Here is a 23,698-nt window from a genome sequence, read left to right on the forward strand (position 1 = left end):
AATGTTGCTATGAGTTGGAGCTGACTCAGTAGCACCTAACAATAGCAACATGAGCTTCAAATTGTTTTCAAATTCTAAAAAGGTTGGGAAAAGTTCATGCTTTGTGGCACAAGAAAATGATATGAAATTCAGATGTCAGTGGACAAAGTTTTCCTGTCACATCGTCTGTGGTTGCTTTCACACAGCATGACAGATTTGCATCCACAAGATAGAAGCCATAGAGTCTAAAACATGTATTTTCTGGCTCTTTACAGCAAAAATTAGGTGGCTCTTGTTTAGACTGTTTGGCTGATGATTAACCTACTCATGCATTAGGTAGGATGCTTTCAGCACTAGTACAGAAATCCTGAAACACATTTGCTTAAAGAATAACATTTATTAACACATATAAGCAAGTTCTTACCATGGTGTGATCGTTCTTCCTGTTTCAAATTCTCTCAGCTCTGTTTCCTGTATTGGTTTTCCATGTCCGTTAGTGGACTTCCTATAAATACTTCCAGAGAAACGACTATAGTTGTCAATTATTTCATTTTTCTTGGATCCATTGTCATGCTGATGGAAGGCCATCAAGAAGATAGACTGACTGAAATGATGGGCTCAAACCTAACAGTGATTGTGAGGGTGACGTGGGAGACTTGGAGTGCTTGGTTGTGCCCAGGGTCACTATGAATCAGAAATGACTTGATGGCACCGAACAACAGCTGTAAAGACTAGATTGTCTTAGTCCCTGACAAGTATAAAACTTCTTTGCCTATCCAATTGAGTGTATTTATACTGGGTTCTGATGACTTTCTGTATTCATCCTTTAGCAGATGTAGTTTAAGAACATGGAAATCTGATTGTTAACCACATGAGCAGGTGGGTGGATGCTATTAGAGTCGTATGCAATACTCATGTCCCAGGCATCAATAACACCCACATTGAGATCTTTGAAAATGTCCTTCATAGTCAGATATTGAATGTAGCCATGGAAGTCTCCAAACTTCTCTGGGTCATCATTCATGTCCCTGGTGTTCTCAGTCTTAAGGATCACTTTAGTGGCTGGGCTTCTTAGAAATAGTAACTCAATAGCCTTTCGGATGCTGATGACCCTGCGGATGAAAACCTCAATGGGGAAGGGTCTGAAGTGCTGGCCGAGGGTGATAACGATGACTGTGTTTTCATCCCCCGGTATCTGGTCAATTTCCCTGGGGATATAACCCTGCTCTATCACAGAGTAGAGAGTACCAGTAACAAAAGGATGGCTATGTTTCATCCACTGAATCTGAAGATGCTTTTCTTGATCTAGAAGCAAGAGTTTCATAAACTTTCCAGTTCCATGAAGATTGAAAAATTTTAACGCTGAAGAAAAAAGAAATACATTTTAAAGAAGTGTACAGCAATGATTATTTTTTTAAACAGTATAGTCTGTCATTTAAAATCCTCACCCACCGAGATGACTTCTGACTGGAAAAGTACTGCCCTATAGAGCTGTTTTCTAGATCCTATGTGTTGATCATCAATGAAAATGGAAACAAGGATACATTTTAGATGCAAAGTCTTAGGTCCGGGGAATGGAACGAAGTCAAAAGTAAACGGCAGCAGGCGTCAGCTAAATCCACACAGAAGAAGCACAGCAGCATGTGTGACCCAAGGATTGTAAATAATCAAATCCACCACCAGAGAAGGGAATGATATTTAATTCGGAACTTAAGTTCTGAGCTCCTGGTTTGCAGGAGGCTGTGGATGGCACTGAAAGCCCAAAGCCCATTTGCAGTGTCCCCCATGTGGATGAAGCCTCTGGTGAATGCCCTCTGAGTGTGGACCCGAGATGAGGAAGGCCTGGTTACCAGACAGAGCACATCGTAGGACGGATCACTGCAATTGCAGTTAGGTCAAAATGTGACATGTCCTCAGTGATTTCCCTCTTGACCTAATGTATAATTGCTCTAGATTTTGATACTTTCTGCTTTGGTATCGATGGGGCTTTTCCTCTGTCCTTGTATCATCGTTGTTGGGTCACTTGTATTCTGTCTTGCGTTTGTATAATGTATATTAAATCGAGATTAGTTAAACCTACAGAGACAACAGCTGGATCAATAGATTCACAGGACAGGAGAGGCTGGCCGGCAAGGGGAGCTAACAGCAGTATGAGGAGAAGAACTGTCCTGGAATTGACTGCAGTGACGATGGCACAACTCCCATGCATGTGAACGAACTACCGAGATGTCGGAGATGTGAACTGCATATGTGTGAAAGTGTTAAAGAGAAAAAGAAAGCAGAACAAATGGCAAAAAGAGAGGTCTCATAAACATATTTTAAAACGTAGCTTGGTTTTCTAAAATTATATAAAATGACGACATACTTTTTACAATTTTGGGGAAGTGGTCGATCCACTGGCGCAGAGTAGAGTCTCCCAGGAGGTAAATGAGTTTTCCTTTGAAACAGTCACTTATTTTTATTGTATTCAACGGAATCTGTTGACAGGATGTTGTAATCCACCTTCCTTTGAACACATAGCCACCAGGCACGGGAATATGCATTCCAATCTGGCATTTTTCAATTACTGTTTTACTCTCTGGTGACAGAAATACATTTGGTAAGTGATTTTATTGACGTAAATTACTTGTACACATTCAACCTTCTCTGTCTTTCCCTTTCTGGGAATCTGTCATTCTTTCGCCTCCTGTTTCCTACTTCTTTCACTTCCTAATATTATTCTTTGATTACTAGCTCTGTCTTAGGCACTTCTACGGATTCCTTTGAGAAGTCTGGGGTCATCGTGATTCCTGCCTGTACCTTATCGCCTCCACCGTTTCTTGGCGATTCCCACCAATCTGTGTTAGCGTATGCGGTAGGGTCTAACCTGAATGATGGTCATGCATTTTGTATCAAATCATTTCCCTTTGCACGGTTAGCGAAGGAATGACCTAAATTATAAAATAGCTTAAAATACAGTATGCGTACATTTCACAAACTTTCAACTGGTATAAACTGTCTATCTTAAATTCATATCAGTTTAATAGGGCTTTCCTAAAAGGGACACGAAGCAGACAACCCAAACCAATGCTCGGTGATTTCCCAGCAAGTTCCACTAGAATGATAGGTTATGTTGGCACAGCGTATCACATGTAGAAGTTATCGAACGTTTGTCGTGGCGCAGCAGAGACGATCAGGTTTGTCCTAAGTGATTTCTTCTCAGTGTGCCACCACCCCATCATTGAGTCAACAGTTTCCATTTTAGGTTTGTTAACCCAACACTCCTACATTCAGGTGCTGGAAAAGGCTGAAAATAACAATACCTTAAAAAAGACCGACATTTTATTTCTCCTTTGCCACCCAGTGCTAGTGTGAGCAGGCAGGGCTGTTACAAGGTCTCTGAATTAAGGACTCCAGTTTCTCTTCCTTTGCTGCTCTGTTATTCTCTCCTTCTGGTTTGGATCTCACCATCTAACATAGTTCTTTCATTTGCCACCACGTTATCCAGATTCCAGCTGTTCAGAAAGAGGCTGTGGGAAGGGAGGGGCTTGCTTTGCTTTTAAGGTATGACCAAGAGGCTTCTCATTGCACTCTCATTTCTGTAAAATAATCTAGTTGTGGCCACAGCCAGCTGGAAGTAAAGCTCTGACCTTCACTTACATGTCTGTGGGTCCAGCTGAAATTAGGGCACTTTACTACTCTGGAGCCATGGCTCGTTTATTGCAATGTGTGGTGGCTTGGGTGTTGCTGTGATGCTTGAAGCGATGTCACTGATATTTCAAATACCAGCAGGGGCAGCCCATGTGAACAAGTTCCAGCAGAGCTCACAGACTAAGAATAGACCCAGAAGAAGGCCTAGGCTATTGACTTCAGGAATTAGCCACTGAAAACCTTACGGATAGCTGTCAGACATACTGTCAGACGAGTAGCGCCACAGATCAGATGGCACTCAAAATGTAAGTGAGGAAGAGCTATTTCTCAAAGTAGAGCCAACCATTAGAAAGCTTTTGGGACCTTCATTTGCGCATGAGACATAGATTCAATGAGAAGAAACAGCTGCAAACAGCAATTAAAAATTGGAACTTGCTGTATATTAAGGAAAATTGGAAGTCGTCAAAAATGCAATGGAATGCATACAGATTGACTTTCTCTGTGTTAGCACGGTGACCTGGACGGGTCCTGGCCACTTTGAATCAGCAGTCTTATGGTTTACTCTGCCAGAAATGACTGATTCAACAGGGATGGTGCTGCATTCATCCTTTAAAAGGCCCTTTTAAGATCGATCTTGATCTTACAATGCTGTCTGATAGGATAATATCTGTATGTATACAAGGAAATCCAATCAGCACAACTGTCACTCAGACTAATGCCCCAACCACTAGAGCTCTGCCCAATCCAAACACAATGCCATCGAGTCAGTGCTGACTCATAGAGACCCATGGAGGCTTCCAAGACTGTAACTGTTTAATGGAGAAAAAGCACAGTCTTTCATGCTTGCAGCTGCTGGTGGTTCGGAATTGCTGACCCGGACCCTATGGGCCATAGCCCAACTAACTCATAACCACTGCACCCCCAGGGCTCCACTAGAGCTATTGAGGATGAAATAGAAGAATTTTACCAACCTCTTCAGCTTGAAACTGATCAAGCCAGAAATAAAGATGCATTGATGTTTGTTGCCAATTGGAATGCCAAGAATTTAGCATTTTGGAACAAAGAGGAAGGAACGGTAGTTGGGACATATGGCCTTGGTGACAGAAATGAGCTGGGGATTGCACGATTCAATTTTGCAAGAGCAGTGACTTCATGGCAAACGTATTTTTTCAGTGACACAAAAGGTTCTTCACATGGACTTCTCCAGATGGGATCTACAGAAATCAAATAGACTACATCTGTGGGAAGAGATGATGGAGAAGCTCAATATCAGTAACTAAAACCAGACCAGAGCCAATTGTGGAACAGATCATCCATTGCTCATATGTAGTAAGTTCAGGTTGAAGGAGAAAGAAATTAAACAAGTCTATAAAAGCCAAAATAGGACCTTCAGTATATCCCACCTGATCTTTGAGGGCATATGAAGATGGATCAAAGACTTAAATGTAAAACCCAGGGTTATACAGATCATCAGTGAGAAAAGAGGCCTTACAAACTTAAGGTATCCTTTGGCTGGGCATAGACACACTAGCACATATATTGAATAAAACACAGAGTGGATGACAAAATTGATGACTGGGACCTACTAAAAATAAGACATTTATATGCATTAAAAGACTTTACAAAAAGAGTAAAAAGGGAACTTGTGGAGTGAGGGTGGTGGTGCAGAATTGGCAATGACAGAACAGACAAGGGACCAATTTCTAAAATTTATAGAGAACTATAAAATCTCAATAAGACAAAGAACCCAATTATAAAGTGGGCAAAAGACACGAACAGTCACTTTACCAAGCAAAGATGACATCTAAATGGCAACCCCCCCCCAAAAAAAACAAACAACAAGGGGATGGTATTGTTTATATCTCCACAGGGAAAGTGGGACCAGACTTCAACCCAGTGCCGCAAGGTGTGAATGCAATATCCCGGCGTGGAGTAGGGAACCAGTAGAGAGGTCTGGGAGTCTGGTCCCAGCACCATAAATTAAGTGGATTCCTGCCCCGCCCCCCAAAAGAATTTGTTCCAAAGGACGACATTGGCTCTGCAGCTCTGGGAGATGGACATATCTGATCAGAACACACGGGAGCAGATGAAGGGGCAGATGAAGAGAGCGTGGAACACAGCCTGGCCCACCAGGCTGTGCGGATGATGTTCCAGGTAGAGCAGCCAGTCCACAGAGAGAACAACATGGCTGGCCCCACTATGAGACATGATGCCCCTCAGTGACTAAGGGCGATACAGGGGACAGCACCGGAGACACAGTGTGGGAATCGCACCTGACCTGATCCCACCACACCGAGGCAAAGCACTGGGGGAGTGCAGTGGAACAGCAAGGGAATGGAGTGGCAAGGTCCCAGGGAATGCTGAAAGTGGACTTTGGGGCCATGGCGTGGTGCCCCAACAGACTGGACTGGAAAACACTCCTAAGGGCCAACAAATGATCCTTGAACTAACTACAAGCTTTTCTTTTGTGAAGTGTTTTGTTTTGTTTTGTTCTTTGTCAGTGATTTGTTTTTGTTGTTCTGTTGTCTGGTTGTATACTGTTGCTTTGTTTTCCTCTGTCTTGTTTTCATCCATGTTAGTGTCTCCTGTCTGAATAGGACAGGCTGGATGAACTATCTGGAGGAAAAACAATGGGACAGACAGTTCCGGGGGTGGGGGTTGGGGGTGGGGGGGTAAGGGGGTAAGGAAGGGGTGTCAACAAACACAGGGACAAGGGAACAACATGGGACCCAAAATAGTAGAGAGGGGGGAGTGGCAGGCCTGGTGGGAAATGATCAAGGGTAAGGTTGCATAGAGAAGAGGTATAGCTGTAGCCCAGGTGGTGACAGAGCATGGTAGTAGGGCAGGAGGAAAGTCAAGGGAGATGGAGGAAAGAGCTAGGAGTCAAAGGACATTTATGGAGGTCTAGACAAAGACATGTACATGCAAATATATATATGAGGATGGGGAAATAGATCTGTGTCTATATTTATAGGTTAAGTATTAAGGTGGCGGAAGTACCTTGGGCCTCTACTCAAACACTCCCTCAATGCATGAATACTTTCTTTTATTAAATTGGAACTCTATGATGCTCACTCTCCCGACACAACTGCTGAAGCCAAAGTGGGTCAACAAGTAAATGTGGTGAAGAAAGCTGATGGTGCCCGGCTATCAAAAGAGATAGTGACTGGGGTCTTAAAGGCTTGAAGATAAACAAGTGGCCATCTAGCTCAGAAGCAACAAAGCCCACATGGAAGAACACACCAGCCTGTGTGATCGAGAGTGGTCCCGAAGGGATCAGTTTTCAGGCATCAAAGAACAAAAAATCGTATCATTGGCTGCACACCTCCATGATAGGATCACTGAAGACAAATGGGTGCATAAGCAAATGTGGCGAAGAAAGCTGATGGTGTCTGGCTATCAAAAGAGATAGTGTCTGGGATCTTAAAAGCTTGAAGGTGAACAAGTGGCCATCTAGCTCAGTAGCAAAAAAGCCCACATGGAAGAAGCACACCAGCCAGTGCGATCACGAGGTGCCAAAGGTTCCAGGTATAAGGCATCATGCAAAAAAAATATATATATATGTATGTGTATATGTATATATATATGTATATATATGTGTGTGTGTATGAACTCTGGGACAACTATGATTACTAACATTAGTATTGATAACTTCTCCCGCTGTGGCAGTCAGATTTTATGTCAACTTGATGGGACCTGTGTGGAGGTAGGGGCAGAATTCAAACTGTCAATCAAGTGGTAGCCTGATGACACCTGCTTGGGGATGTGGCCTTTAGTGCAGAAATGAGAGAGGCTGGTAACTGTTTCTCTCTTTGCCCTGTAGCTTTCTTAGTTGCTGGGAGTATGCGTCTGCCTTGGATGCTAGTCTCATGTGGACTTCTCAGCCCTGAGAGCTATTGGTGCCTGCCATGTGTCTATCGACATTGGATCCACATGACCTGGGACCCATCAGCTGTGGTCTTCCTGCATCTTGCTTCACCCTTCTCCATCACTGGCCTGCAACTTCATTGATTCTGAAGAGGGCTCTCTGCCTAGCATTAGGCCTATGGACTTCAGATGGACTGGGCTGGGATGCTTTCTTGACATAAGGCTCTTTCTTATACATATGTGAGTGTCACTGGTTTTGTTTCTCTAGACAGCCTAGTCGAATGCACTTGTGTAAGAGTGCCCCTGAAAAGAATCTGGGCCAAGCACCACCTACCATGGGAGAGAACCAACTTACTGTTACAGCTGGAGACAGCAATGTTTTTGAATTCTTTCATCATTTCAACACCCACATTGGACCTTAAAAAAACAACACAGGATGTTTGATTAGCCTTCAGCTTGTCCATACAATACAGATAAGATGATTCACCTGCTTCAGAGAGGATAGTGATGATTTTTTTCTTCCCTTAACTGGGTGCAGGTTTACAGACCAGATCAGTTTTCCATTTAACGATTCATAAGATCCCCATGGTGTAATATCAGTTATCTCACGTCCTCCCTGTGATTTGTGCTTCCATGTCTCCTTCTCTGTTAGCCCTTCTGAAACTTGCTCTTGGGTAAATGCTGCCCTTTTGATCCCACGTGGCTGGTTATTCCGCAGTGTACTTGGCTGGTGTTACTGCTGTAGACCTATTTGGCTGAAAACTGCGCCAATGGGCAAGTTCATTTCCAGACCAGAAGGCTTACCAAGGGCCAGCGTTCCAGAGGTCCCATTAGTCCCCACCTGACAAGAAAGCCTGGGTATTTTTATGATTTTGAGCTTTGATCCACAATTTTCTTCTACTCTATTCAGGACCTTCGCATGTGACCCTTTCAAAGCAGTAGGTAATTCGAGCCTGGTACCATCTAGACCTTCTGATCTCAGGGTCATGGAGACTGATGTCAATGGTTCATTAGACTAATTTGTTTCTATGTTTTTCATTTCCACCACTCTTCTTTCGTCTGGACAGGAGAAACCAATAGTGGTAGCTTAGATGGCTGCTCATGAGCGTTAAACCCCCAGTCACTACTCCCTAAAGGAGAGTTGAAAGCATTGTCTTTGTGCACCATGGTATGCCAATTGACCCTGGTGTCCCCTGAGCCTACAGCCTTGATCCCCCAGGCCCAATGACTCATTCCCTTAATGGTTTTTTATGCATAAATATTTTTCATTACTCTGTTCCCTGTGTGTTGCAGCACAACTATGGATGTATTTGCAGAAAAGGTACACACACGTACAATTATCCTCTGTCAAGCCTATGTACACTTGTTGGTATATTTTCACTCTCCCTCCCATACCTGTTCAGCCTGCATGTCTATTAATGCCTCATCCCATAACCCCAATCCAAACTTCACCTACTGCCATTGAGTTGTTTTTTAACTTGCAGCAAACCTATAAAACAGAGAACTGTCCTTCTGGGTTTCCAAGGCTGTTTTAGAGAAGCAGAAAGCCTCCTCTTTCTATGGAACTGCACCTGGTGACTTTGAACTGCTGACCTTGCATTAAGCAACCCAACATATAACCCACTATATCACCAGGGCTGCATCTCCCATATATGGTTGTTATTTCAAGACTGTGTATGTATCAGTATCTGCACCTATTACCTTTCACTCTTGTCCTCCTCTCCCAGGGTTCTACCTTATTTCCATATATTTTTTGTGACAAATCTGCTTCTTGTTGTACATTACTAGCTCCTTGAGGATGATTTTAAACTATTATTGTTGATGTAAAGTTTAGATATATTGGACATTGCAGATAAATTGGGATTTTAGAAAAGCGTCTGCCCTGCTGAGGCATATGAATTTCAGGGCAGCTCTGCTCATTTGCTCCATGCAATCAATGTGTCCTAGTCATTTGGATGAATAATATTTTGATTCCACGAGTTCTTTTCTTTCTACTTCCACGGTAACTATTCAAGTTCACATTATCTCAGCTTTATCCCACCACAATTCTTCAACACAAATATTGGAGCAATCTTTCTCAGGATAAAGGCAACTGCGTTCCTGCTTAAAATATTTATTGTCTCCGTATCTCTTAGTAAGTGTGAAACTCCACCACATGACTCTGAAGCCTTTTCATCACAGGGCTCTGTTTACCCATGACTCCTACTATCTCTTTACCCATGATTCCTAATGTGCTTTTCTTTAACTCCTGCCCCCCCACCCCCCATAACTTGTTAATTTAAGTTTGTGAAGTTTGTGTCTGGTCTACTTTTGTATCTATAACATCTTTCAAAGCTATTGTACAAGAGCAGTGTTCTATCTGATGCATGAAAACATACACATTGCATTTATTTCCTCCAATAAACACAGGTGGATGCAACACTACCTGACTCTTCTTGCCTTAAAGCCCTTGCCTCCTTTGACCCACCCTTTGTTTCAGATCCAGGCACGTACTTATTCAAGTCTAAACAAGAAGAGAGGGCAAAGGAGGAATTGTGAACCCAAGTGCCATGTGCAACATGCATGTAAGTGGCATCTGATTATCTGTTTTGGTTCCCTGTTCAGGTAGAATACCAAGAATAGGGAAGGGATCAACCTGTCTTTCACCTTTCTGAAATACTGCATAAGGGTAGGCAGTAGGTAGAAGGAGATTTGATAAATTCTACAATAATTGATAAGGAAAAGAAATAGAAATTCAACTAAGGTTTTACTGATTTCAGAGAGGAATGAAGGAATATGGATCAGAAACCAAAACTTGGACAACTGGTAAGATTCTAACATGCATATGATTTTTCCGTTTGGTACCCATTCTACTTCTTCTTAGCCATTAAAAGTATCTCTCCAAGTCTTAGGGGGAAAGAAAAAAACTTAACTTTGTAAACTGCTAAAACAGTGTCTACTGAGATTATAGCACTTTGGTCTGTAGCAAGAGTTAGAAGAAGGAAATTCCAAGAAATTAAAGGATGGTGGCAGAATGGGAAGGGAAAAACCAGTACTCTGAGCCTCTGAAGCTTATGGAGAGTTGGCACCTGGGCTAGAGTCTGGAACTGATAGATGGTCTCAGGGGTTTTCAGGAGAAAGACGCACAGGTTCTGGGATTTGTGGTGACGACATGTAGGATAGGTATCCTTCGTTAATCTCCAAAGCGACTGATGAAGAAACCCTGATTGTTCACTGCAAGCCTTGATGTGTTTTCAGAGAAAAGGGAGACTAAGAATTAGTATCTGTTTGTAATCAAGGGGGGAAAGGCACGCTGTTGGCATTGTATACTTGATAGCAGTATGCTTACTCTCCATACCTCATGAATGCCTATTTAGCTCAGGGTGTGATGGTTAATTTTATGTACGAATTAAAAAAAATCATTTTCTTAGGGTCTCTTATCACAATCTGTACATACATCCAGTGTGTCAAGCATATTTGTTTATATACCAATTTGAAAGTTTATGTACATTTGAAATATGTACCAATGTTTCCTAGTTGTTTGAACAAATAGTGGTCTAGTTGCAGTCATGAGGGAGTTGTGTATGATTAAAGCAATTGTGGATTAAGCAGACTCCTTTCATAATTTAATCTATGAATTCAAACAAACTAAAGAATTCTACCAATGACATCAGTCAGAAGTTGATCAAACATGCAATCCAGACGCATCGATAATTATTGCTGATTGGAATACAAACGTTGGGAACAAAGAGGAAGGTACACTAGTTGGAAAATATGGACTTGCTGAGAGAAATTAAGTTGCAAATTGCATAGTAGAATTTTGCAAGGTCAATGACTTGTTCATAGCAAATACTTGTTCTCCATAACACAAAAGGTGACTGTAGAGAGACGCTGTGCCTGCAGCTGCATCTGCTGCAGCCCAAGCTTGGACGCAGGTCTCCAAAGGAGCATGACTGCAAAGCAGACAAAAAAAGAAACTTTGAAGCGCCCAGAATTCTGACTGGTGGGATATTTGGTTGCCTTTGTGTGTGTTCTCTGTAGGATTAGCCGCTCTAGGAAGGGAGATGTCGAAGTCACCACCCAAACTAGTCAAACCAGGACAAGGCAAGGTCTTCAGAGCTCTGTATACGTTTGAGGCCAGAACTCCAGATGAATTATACTTTGAAGAAGATGGTATTATTTACATTACCGACATGAGTGACACCAATTGGTGGAAAGGCACCTGCAAAGGCAGAACTGGGGTAATTCCAAACAACCATGTGGCTGAGAAAGCAGAATCCATCGACAAACCGCTCCACAAAGTTACCAAAAGAGGCAACCTGAGCTGGTTGAGAGAGTGTTTGGACAACTGTGTTGGTGTTAATGGCTTAGACAAAGCTGGGAGCACTGTCTTATACTAGGTCTGCCAAGGCGGTCACAAAATATAGTGGAAATAGTATTTACTCAGCCAAATAAGGAACTGACCCAACAGAACAAGTTGGGAGCCACTGCTTTGCAGGCTGCTGCCCTGAAGGGATATGCAGCCGTGGTCCAGTTGCTTCTGGCAAAAGATGCTGGAAGAGACTTAAGGAACGAGAAGGAGCTGGCCCTGGGTATGGTGATGAATCCTGAAAAAGAAACAAGGAACAGATGCAGTTTGGACATGAAGCAAAGCTGGGGACTATCCCGAGGATGAAGACTCCGATGAATTCCCTCCCACAGCTTTGAGATCTGAAACTTAGGTTGCTTTTGTCATCCCCAAAGTCTTGCTTTGCCAGAAGAGTGTGGGTAAAGGCCTAAAGATAAACAAGCAGCCATCTAGCTGAGAAACAACAAAACCCACATGGAAGAAGCACACTAGCCTGTCTAGACACGATCGCTGAGGACAAAGCTGGTGCATAAGCGAATGTGGTGAAGAAAGCTAATAGTACCCGGTTATCAAACGATATAGAGTCTGGGGTCCTATAGACTTGAAGTAAAAAAAGCGGCCATCTACGTGGGAAACACACATGAAAGAAGCACACCAGCCTGTGAGATCATGAGGCATCGAAGGGATCAGGTATCAGGCATCAAAAACAAAACAAAACAAATCATAGCATTGTGAATGAGGGAGAGTGTGGAGTGATGATCCAGGGCCCATCTGTGGGCAATTGGACATCCCCTTGCAGAAGAGCCATGGGGAGGAGATGATCCATTCAGGGCGCAGTGTAGCAATGATGAAACATACAATTTTCCTCTAGTTCTTGAATGCTTCCTTCTCCCGCACTATTATGACCCCAATTCTACCTTACAGATCAGCTAGACCAGAGGATGTATACCGGTACAGATAAGAGCTGGAAACACAGGGAATCCAGGACAGACGATCCCTTAGGACCAGTGGTGAGAGTGGTGATACTGGGAGGGTGGAGGGAATGTGGGGTAGAAAGGGGGAATAGATTACAAGGATCTACATATAGCTTCCTCCCTGGGGGACAGACAACAGAAAAGTGGGTGAAGGGAGATGTTGGACAATGTAAGATATAACAAAATAATAATAATAATTTATAAATTATCAAGGGTTCATGGGGGAGAGGGGAGCAGGGAGGGAGAGGAAAAATGAGGAGCTGTTATCAAGAGCTCAAGTAGAAAGCAAATGTTTTGAGAATGATGAGGGAAACAAATGAACAAAAGTGCTTGACACAATGGATGGGTGTGTGGATTGTGGTAAGAGTTGTATGTGCCCCAATGAAATGATTTAAAAAAAAAGCATATATGCACGTGGCAGCACTGCAGTGTGTTTGAACAGAACATGTGTGCAGTTCTCACCTTCGGTTTATCAACCCGAGGCTGGATACGTTACTGTATAAAGTACATTCATGTTCACCAAAGTAGGTGAGAAGAGATGATTTCTATTTATCATGCTAAAGGAATTTTCAGAAATTTTTTCTTTAAAAAGAATCCAGAATTTTTTAAAGTTCTTTACCTGAATAACTGAGATACTTTTATTGGGTTTTTCAAGGGGTGGGTGTGGGATTGCAGAATGTCTGGAATAATAATAACCCAAAATACTTAAAAGGAAATCGTCAGCTTTCTGATGAAAATAAATGTTTTAAGAGGGGGAAAAAGTTACTATACACATGGACCTTTTCAAATAAAATACACAAAAATCAAATTGACTACATCTGTGTGAAGATACACTGGAAAGCTCAGTATCAGGAGTTAAATCAGACCAGGGCCGACTGTGAACACGATAATCAATTGCTCACATGTAAGTTCTAGATGAAGTGAAGGAAATTAAAACAAGTCCACGAGAGCCAAAATAGGGCTTTGAGTCTATCCCACCTGAATTTTGAAAACATCTCAAGAACTGATTCCACACAGTGAAAACTAATGACAGAAGCCCTAATGATGACCTGTGGGAGGACATTAAGAACATTATTCACGAAGAAAGCAAAGGGTCATTACAAAGATGGAAAAAAGAAAAGGTCAAAGTGGATGTCAGAAGAGGCTCTGACACTTGTTAACTATAGAGTACCTATCACACGTGGAAGAAATGACATCAAATTGCTGAACAGAAAATTTCAAAGGGCAGTTAGAGAAGACAAAGGCAAATATTACAATGAACTGTGCAAAGACCTAGAATTAGGAAACCCAAAGGCAAGAACATGCTCAGCCGATGACAAACTCAAGGAATTCAAGGGAAAAAATGTCAAGCCTTGAACTGCAATACTGAATGATTCTATGGGAAAAATATTGAATGATATAGGATGAATCAAAAGAAGATGGAAAGAATACGGTGCAAAAACAATTAATTGACATTCCACTATTTCAGGAGGTGATATATGAGTAAAAACCAATAGTGCTGAAAGAAGAAGTTCAAGTTACACTGAAAAAATTAGCTAAAAACAAGGCTCCATGAATTCCTGGAACACTAATTGAACTGTTTCCACAAGCTGATGAAGCACTGGAAGTACCGACTTGTCTGTGCCAAGAAATATGAAAGACGGCTACTTGGCCAACTGACTGGAAGAGATCCATGTTTATACCCATTCCAAAGAAAGGGGACCCAATAGAATGCTCAGAACCATATGATTGATAATCATATGCAAGCAAAATTTTGTTGAATATGATTCCACAATGGTTGCAGTAGTGCATTGATATGGAGCTGCCAGAGGTACAAGCCAGATTCAGAAGAAGATATTGAACAAGGGATGTCATTGCTGTTGTCAGATGAATCTTGGCTGAAAACAGAATACCAGAAAGATGTTTACTGGTGTCTTACTCTGTAAAGGGTGTGTGGATCATAAAAAAAACATGGGTAACCTTGAGAAGAATGGGAATTCCAGGACACTTTATTGTGTACATGGAGTAACTTGTACATGGATCAAGAGGCAGTTGGACAAATAATACGGGAATATTGATTTAAAATCAGGAAAGTTTTGTGACATGGTTGTATCCTATCACCATACTTATTCAATGCTGAGCAAATAATCAGAGAATTTGGCTTATATGAAGAAGAACGTGACATCAGGTTTGGAGGAAGGCTTATTTAAAATCTGAGATATACAGATAACACCATCTTGTTTGAAGAAGTCACGAAAGCTTGAAGCACTTGCTGATGAAGATCAAGGTTTGCAGTCTTCAGTATGGATTACAATTTAATGTAAAGAAGCCTGAAACCCTCACAAGTAGACCCATAAATAACATCATGATAAATGGAGAGAAGGTTGAAGTTGTCATAGATTTTGTCTTGCTTGGATGAACAATCTAATGCTTATGGAAGCAGCAGTCAAGAGATCAAAAGACGAGTTGCATTGGGTCAATCTGCTGCATAAGACCTCGTTAAGAGTACTGAAGGGAAGGATGTTCCTTTGAGGACTAATGTGTGCTTGGCATAAGCATTGGAACTGTGGATCTAGAGAAGAATATTCAAAGTACCAGAGCGTTAAAAGGACAAACGGATCTGTCTCGGAAGAAGTATGGCCACATGCTCCTCAGAGGCAAAGACGGCGAGGCCTTGTGTTACATACTTACATCATGTTAGGTAAACATAAGGAAGAGGGGAAAAGATTGGAAGGCCCTCAATGAGATGGACTCCCACAGTGGCTACAGGAACAATTGAGAGGATGGCACAGGACCGGGTATTGTTTCATTCTGTTGCGCATAAGATCGCTATGGTTCGGAGCTGACTCTATGGCACCTAAGAACAACACAATCACATTCCATAACGCAATGCAATGTAATCAATCTGTTAGTTGAGATATTATCAGTGTAGGATGTAGCCTAAAACAAACCTTTTTGAATTCTAAAACAACCAGAAGAAACGTAGTAAGCACAGATTGGGAAGAGAGGAGACACGGGAAGATTGTCCATAAGCTGAGGAACCAGTGTGCCCAGGCATACTGGGAGGGAAGGAACCAACATGACCAAGATGCTGATTTGGACTTTAGCCTCCCAAACTGTGAGGGGCGTGGGGGGAAATCTCCGTTCTTTCAAATCACCTACTTGTGGTATTTCTGCTATGGCAGCATTAGCTAACTAAAACATAGATGCTTCCAGGGATCATTCGGTCACAAGTTGGCAAATATGAAGGAGTCCTTTTGGGAACTACCTTTTGGGAGAGAATACTGGGTTTCAGTATAGACAATGAATTGAAGAAGGCATAGTTGCGGAGACCAAGACCAATTATGAAACTGTGAAAAGTAACCTGGAAGGGATGAAGGTGGTCTGAACTTGCCTGATAGCACTGAGAATAGAAATGGATTAATGTGAAAGGTATTTAAGAGGCCGAATCTACAGAATATGATATGAGAGTCAAAGGGGCATGGATGTTACTACACGTGGCTCCAAACCAAACCAAACCAAACCAAGCTCACTGCCATTGAGTTGATTCCAACTCATGATGGGCCTATATACAGTTTCCAAGGCCATAAAGAAGTCTAATCTTTAAGCCTCGCTTTGCTCCCTTGAAATGGCTGGTACTTTTAAGTGCCGTCACGGCAGTTAGCAGCCCCACACCTAATACACAGGGCCACCAGGGCTCCAAGGGAAACCTTACATGGTGGAACATCTATGTTAACATGCGGAATACATTTCCACTGACAATAATGAGTGAGACCAAGACTGAGAATACCAATCACTATGAATAAAGGCATACATTTTATAAAGTTTCACCTTTCTAGCCATTTCATTAAACAGCTCAGTGAAAATGCACAACTTGGTAGTGAACGGTCATGAACAGGGGCCCTGGGAAGAAGCCACATGTCTGCCCTGAATCACAAGCAAAGGGGGCATCTGTGGAGACTCATGCTCAACACTAATTGAAATGGGTACTCCAATTCCGCGTATGAGCATCCCTTAGTGAAAGCATATTCACCTTCTTAAAAGTCCTTTTTCCTCGGCAGTAAGATAAGAAATGTTTTGATTCCTGGAGGACATGTGGGTGAGTGCACCACAGGGCATGTGCTGGGGCTTCACGCAATAAAAGGCTTCTTGGTTATACAAGTATTGGCACAATTCAGTACTTGTATTTAGGACCAGGCCACATTCAGTGAAGACATGGGAGGTGCCATTTCGAAATGAGCCTTTGAAAATAATCTTGCCATATCCTTGATTTCTTGCCCTCCAGAGAGCGGACACCCCTTCACTTGGGTGGAAAAGCAGCAGGGACAGAGACACCGGGCCCTCCCAGAAGAGAGTGAAGCGAACCAGGTAGCTGCCATTGTGGAAGTCAGTCACCTCTCCTGAAGCCCCTGCCCTCAGGGCGAGGGAAGATATCCTGACCCTCAGGAAATCCCCACCATACTCCTTCCTGCGCCCCAGGTGGTCCCTCGCCTCCAGCAGCAGGTCTAGGTGCTCCCCGGCACAGTAGGTGTCTCGAGGGTTGAGAACGGAGACTGTGCTGTGTGTGGCACTGGTGGTGGAGTTCACGTGGGGGAAAGGTCTGGGGGGCATCAGCTGGTCCAGTTGCTTCATGATGTCCTTTATCCTCAGGTCAGTCTCTGTTGGGGAGGCCAGTGGTCTCAGTGGTGCCTCAGGACACAAGGTTATTGTGGTGGTATTCCTTTTATGCATGAAGATTGGTAACCGTAAGTCCGACCAAAACTGAAATGAAAAAGAATGCAACAAACTGTGAAATGAACCTTTCTCTAGTCATTTTTACTTCCGATGCGCTTGAGTGCTCATTTACATATTATCAGTAACTTTATTTAAAACCTGTTAAATTTGAGAAAAAGATAAATATTTCTACTATGATCTCATTATTCTAGAGAAAGCTCCAACAGTTGCAGATAGATACGTTAAATTCAAGACATACAGCTCAGAGAATACTTCAAGAGGGTTAGGTAAAAAAGTATTGCTACTGCTAAATCCTAGCTCCAATTGAAGAATAATTAGTTATTATATCATGGCCTTGCTTGGTAATCGCCCTCAGGAAGGGAACACAGACGATACGGGTGCTATAACAAAGTGTGGAGAAGAAATTAGATGGTGCCTGGCTATCAGATGAAATAGCATGTGGAGTCTTAAAGGCTTGTTTCCAAACAAAGTCATTTAAGGGTGATGTCAACTAAGTCCACATCGAAGAAATACACCAACATCCATGATCAAAGGATTGTAAATCATAAAATCTGAAGCCAAAAGAGGGATAGTGTCAGAGCTTCAACTGTAAGAGTCTGGTTTTCAGAAGGGTACGGATGACAGTGGGAACCCAAGACACATTTGTGAGATCTACATAGGAAATAGGCCTCCAGTGATTTTCTTCTATCCATAATGGAGGGATGGGAAGAACCTGGTTACCAAATAGAGTGCACTGGAGAGATGACTATAGATCAAAATGATAAACCTGGCTTGAATGATGAAAACCTTGTAGTTAATGCATGTTGGGCCTGATCTGGTTTTTAAGATTTTGTTTTTTGTTTGTTCATGCTGGTGTTTATCTCAGATGTATTTATTTTCTCAATGGCATCACCTTCTTAAATTTTTTTTTTAATAAAGCATTTTATTGGGGGCTCAGATAGCTCTTATAACAATCCATATATCAGTTATATCAAGCACTTTTGTACATATGTTGCCAACATCATTTGCAAGACATTTCTTTCTACTTGAGCCCTTGATATCACTTCTTCTTTTTCCCTCCCTCATTCACAATCCCGCCCTCGTGAACCCTTGATAAATTATCAATTATTATTATTTTCATATCTTACACCATCGGCTGTCTCCCTTCACCCACGTTTCTGTTCTTTGTCCCCCTGGGGAGTGGTTATATAGTGATCATTATGATGGGTTCCTTGTTTCTCCTTCCACCTTCCCCCTACCCTCATGGTATTGTTCCTGAGGGATCCATCTGTCCTGGATTCTGAGTGTAGAGAGCTCTTATCTGTACCTGTGTACATGCTCCGGTCTAGCCGGATTTGTAAAGCAGAACTGGGGTTATGATAGTAGGGGGGAGCACTAAAGAACTAGAGGAATGTTGTTTCATCGGTGCTATGCTGCACCCTGGCTGACTTGTTCCTTCCTGTGACCCTTCTGGGAGGGGATGTTCAGTGGTCGTTAGATAGGCTTTGGGTCTCCACTCCAACCCCCATCATTTTCTTTTTTCTTTTTTATTTTATTAAAAAACATTTTATTAGGGGCTCACACAACTCCCATCACAATCCACACACATACATACATCAACTGTACAAAACACATCTGCACACTCTCTGCTCCAATCATCCCCCTTTCTTTTTCTTATCTTTTTTTTTTAATTTTAACAATTTATTAGGGGCTCATACAATTCTTATCACAGTTCATACATATACATACATCAATTGTATAAAGCACATCTGCACAGTCCCTGCCCCAATCATTTTTTTCCTCCTCTTTTCTTTTTCTACACCCTACCAGGGACCCATACAACTCCCATCACCATCCACACATACACATACATCAACCGCATAAAGCACATCCATACATTCGCTGCCCCAATCATTCTCAAAGCATTTGCTCTCCACCTAAGCCCCCCGCATCAGGTCCTCCTTTTTTTTCCCCTCCCTCCCCCCTCCCCCCTCCCCCATGCGCCCTTGGTAATTTATACCTCGTTATTTTGTCATACCTTGCCCTATCCGGAGTCTCCCTTCCCCCCTTCTCCGCCGTCCCTCTCCCAGGGAAGAGGCCACATGTGGATCCTTGCAATCAGTTCCCCCCTTCCAACCCACCCACCCTCCACTCTCCCAGCATCGCCCCCCACACCCCTGGTCCTGAAGGCATCATCCACCCTGGATTCCCTGCACCCCCAGCCCTCATATGCACCAGTGTACAGCCTCTGCCCTATCCAGTCCTGCAAGGTAGAATTCGGATCATGGTAGTTGGGGGGAGGAAGCATCCAGGATCTGGGGGAAAGCTGTGTTCTTCATCGGTACTACCTCACACCCTAATTAACCCATCTCCTCTCCTAAACCCCTCTATGAGGGGATCTCCATTGGCCGACACTTGGGCCTTGGGTCTCCACTCTGCACTTCCCCCTTCATTTAATATGGTATATATGTACATATACACATATATACACACACTTATATCGTTGTTGTTTTTTTTTGCATGATGCCTTATACCTGGTCCCTTGGCACCTCGTGATCGCACTGGCCGGTGTGCTTCTTCCATGTGGGCTTTTTTGCTTCTGAGCTAGATGGCCGCTTGTTCACCTTCAAGCCTTTAAGACCCCAGACACTATCTCTTTTGATAGCCGGGCACCATCAGCTTTCTTCACCACATTTGCTTATGCACCCATTTGTCTTCAGCGATCCTATCATGGAGGTGTGCAGTCAATGATATGATTTTTTGTTCTTTGATGCCTGGTAACTGATCCCTTTGGGACCACTCGATCACACAGGCTGGTGTGTTCTTCCATGTGGACTTTGTTGCTTCTGAGCTAGATGGCCGCTTGTTTATCTTCAAGCCTTTAAGACCCCAGTCACTATCTCTTTTGATAGCCGGGCACCATCAGCTTTCTTCACCACATTTACTTGTTCACCCACTTTGCCTCCAGCCGTTGTGTCGGGAGAGTGAGCATCATAGAGTTCCAATTTAATAAAAGAAGGTATTCGTGCATTGAGGGAGTGTTTGAGTAGAGGCCCAACACCTTCTTAAATTTTTGTTATGCTTTTCAGTATATGAAAACCGGGATCGTTGATCCTACAGGGACAGCAAGTAGAATAAGGTTTTTGTTTTTTTTGTGGGGGGGGGTTATTCAGTGGTGGAGGGGCAGGTCAAAGGGAACTGAAGGTCAAGGAGTTCAGGAAGGAAAAGAATGTGTTGAAACTGATTGTGGTAGCAATTGTACGATACTGCTTGATGTGACTGAACTATGAATGATATGTTATCTGTATGCGCTCCCAATAAAATGGTTTTGAAAAAAAAAAAAGTGTTGCGACTGGGGTTCCAGGTCACCATATGTGGGTGTCTGAGACTGGGTTTTCGAGAGAAGTAAAACCAGTTAAGCTTATATATGTGTACAACTACAGAGGTTTGTATCCAGGAAATGGTTAGTATAGTCTGAGGTGGGCAAATTTCACGTCCATGGGTCAAATTTCCGGCTGGAGGCTTCTGCTGACTTGAGCAGCTACAGGATCTGATGAACTCAAGATTGGCAGGTCGGATGGCAGCCTTCTGATGGCAGAGGCAAATGAACCCAAGGAAGGCAGGTAAGAGGGCAGGCTGCTGCTGATTTCTAGGATGGCAGACAAGATAGCAGGGAGCTGGCTCAAGTCCAAAGAAATGGAGGTCAGATTATGAGCCAGATGCAGGATCCGTTCCCAGAAAAAAGTAAGTAAGCTTTTCCACAGCATCCATTTATAGTGGACACAGTCCACACTCAAGGATACCTCCTGTCAATTAACCATCTGCACACGGTAGATTTCATCATGGAAGTGATTACATGATATGAGGGATCATCGTGTGGAATTACTAGGTCTTCTTACTGATACAACACAGACAGTCACGGCCCACCCAAGTCCAAGTTGACACAAAGCCTTAATGATCACAATTGGTATATTCCAAGGAAGAGATGTTTAAACATATCGGTGTGACCAGTGGGTAACTGCAGATTAACTTTACACTTAATATACTTTTCATAGCCATGTTAATGTGATTCAAAAAAAAGATCCAACCTGAACCATGGGCTCTGAGAGAATCTGCTGGGTCAGTTCCATACAACGTGGAGAGGTCAGCTTAGAGAGTGATTGCACCTGTGTGCTGAGAGTCCCAAGGGGGTGATCCTGATCGGTTTTCTTGAAGGATGCCTACAGGGATTTATTCGGAGGAAATTTTTAAAAAAATGGAAAACTGAATTGTTGAGAAAAGGGCCAAGAAATTTGTGCAAAGGGAGCATCCCCCCCTGCCCACCCCATTATGAGAAGGCCCTTACTCATTTTTTGATGGACCAAGGAATGTTGTATAAGAAATTCCTTGGAAAACCTTATCCTATCACTCTATAGTCCTCATCTTGCTCCTTTAGACTTCTTTTAGCTCCCAACACTCAAAAAACTTTGAAAAGAAACAGTTTGAGTCCCCACATCCTGCCAAACTGCCTTTGACATGGTATAAGCAGAAGAACAAGATATCTGCAGAAGGCTTAGAGATAAGGAAACAGTGTTCACATGTGTGTGGCTTCATTAAAAGATATGTCAGGATATGTCATATTTTGGTATTTTTGTTTCATCAAGGCTGCTCTGCATTTGTAGCTATCCTTTTGACTTGCCTCATGTGATAAAATGATGCAACTGCACTTGCTCTTCTTCTTCTTACATATCTCACATCCATTAAGCATTCATGTATTACTTAAAAATCCTTTATTGTACTTTTGGTGAAAGTTCACAAGGCATATCAAGTTCCTCTTTAACACGTTGTCTACTTACTGTTCAGTGACACTAGTAATGTTTTCCACATTGTGTTACTATTCTCCTGATTTCCATTTTGGTTGTCCTGTGCTCATTAATGTCACTTTCCTGGACCGCCTACCTTCTGATCTCGGCTTCAGGGTAAATGCTGACCATTTGGTCTCATGTGGATAATGTTTTAAAGGCAACTGCACTCATGGTGTTATTCATTTCACAAGCCAACTGTTGTTTAGCTACAGATGTCCTGCAGGGCAATAGTCTCAGGGGTTCCTCTAATTCCTACCTGTGTTGTATGTCTGGCATTTTTAAAAAAGAGTTTAAGTTATGATCTACATTTGTCTCCCATTATCTTTGGGCTCCCCCATTTTGTTTCTATTCAGAATGGATCAGTAATGGTAACTGGGTACCATATAGCTATGGCCCAAGGATACAGCTCATCACTCATTTCTGTTCCTTGCACCTTACTATATCTGTACTATTAAGTAATAGCTCATACTCTTTCCCCCCAAATGTATCATAGTTCAAGCCACAATCACGTACTCATCCCATGGATGTAGGCTTTGTCTTGATATTTACTTTCTTTCCAATTAATTTTCTCCATTATAGCTAAACACACCATTCCAAAGACCTATCTGTTGACATCTCCTCCCTCTTTAAACCATTCAATGTCTTTTCATTTCTTAAGTTTGCCAACATAGCCCAACGATGTGGCCTCTATTGAACTCTCTGGCTCTTGCTACCCTCCTCTTGCATTGTGTGTCTTCATGAGATTAACTACTTTTAATTTTAAGGGTTGGCTTTCTTTCTCTCTACTTTTGTTCTTTAATAATACTCTGTCTTCCTCCTGGGCTGCTAGCCACCTCCACATTTTCCTGAATACTCTTAACTATCTGTTAACTTCTAATTTAGTGATCACTACAACCTTGGAGATCAGTTCTTATACTTTTAGCACTAGACTGTGTTTTGGGCTCGAATTCAATGATCTCCAAACCTTGTTGATAGAAGTAACTGCCAAGGCTTTCTAAAAATATGAATTCCTGGGCCACAGCCCAGATTCACTGAGTCCTAGTCAGTAAATGTACTAGTAGAAATAAGTGTTTTTCAAACCTCTCTCAGGCAATTTAATTGTTATCCTCAGTGAATTCTGTGAACAATAGTGATGCCCTTGACTATTATTCCTTTCACAGTTCAGAACACACAAAAAGCTTAAAAGGACGCATGCCTGGTGCTATGGATACAATTGTGCCCTCTGTCAAAAATCTGCAGGATGCCCTTGGTGCCCCCAAAGGTGACCTTGTTTAGAAACGAGGTCCTTGAAGGTTTTTCCACTTAACAGAACTCTTACTGGAATCAGGTGGGTCCTAGTCCCATCTGAGCGGTGTGGTATAAAAGAAGCGGGTGGGGGGGGGGGG

At 42.6% G+C, this 23,698-nt stretch overlaps 1 protein-coding gene and 1 pseudogene across 1 annotated transcript in view; one reads left to right on the forward strand and one right to left on the reverse strand.

Annotated features, from left to right (window-relative positions):
- Positions 1 to 805: 805 nt before the first annotated feature.
- The window catches only part of LOC142445996 (NXPE family member 1-like), a 41,436-nt gene continuing 18,543 nt past the window's right edge, over positions 806 to 23,698 (reverse strand). The window contains exons 3-6 of the mRNA XM_075547825.1: positions 16,790 to 17,517; positions 7,832 to 7,893; positions 2,345 to 2,557; positions 806 to 1,341 (exon numbers count right to left, since the gene is read on the reverse strand). Coding sequence (XP_075403940.1) covers positions 806 to 1,341; positions 2,345 to 2,557; positions 7,832 to 7,893; positions 16,790 to 17,517 — 1,539 coding nt within the window. The remainder of the gene's footprint in view (positions 1,342 to 2,344; positions 2,558 to 7,831; positions 7,894 to 16,789; positions 17,518 to 23,698) is intronic.
- LOC142444311 (osteoclast-stimulating factor 1 pseudogene) lies at positions 11,520 to 12,176 on the forward strand (annotated as a pseudogene).

Source organism: Tenrec ecaudatus, chromosome 4, assembly GCF_050624435.1.
Source record: "Tenrec ecaudatus isolate mTenEca1 chromosome 4, mTenEca1.hap1, whole genome shotgun sequence".
Classification (NCBI taxonomy): domain Eukaryota; kingdom Metazoa; phylum Chordata; class Mammalia; order Afrosoricida; family Tenrecidae; genus Tenrec; species Tenrec ecaudatus.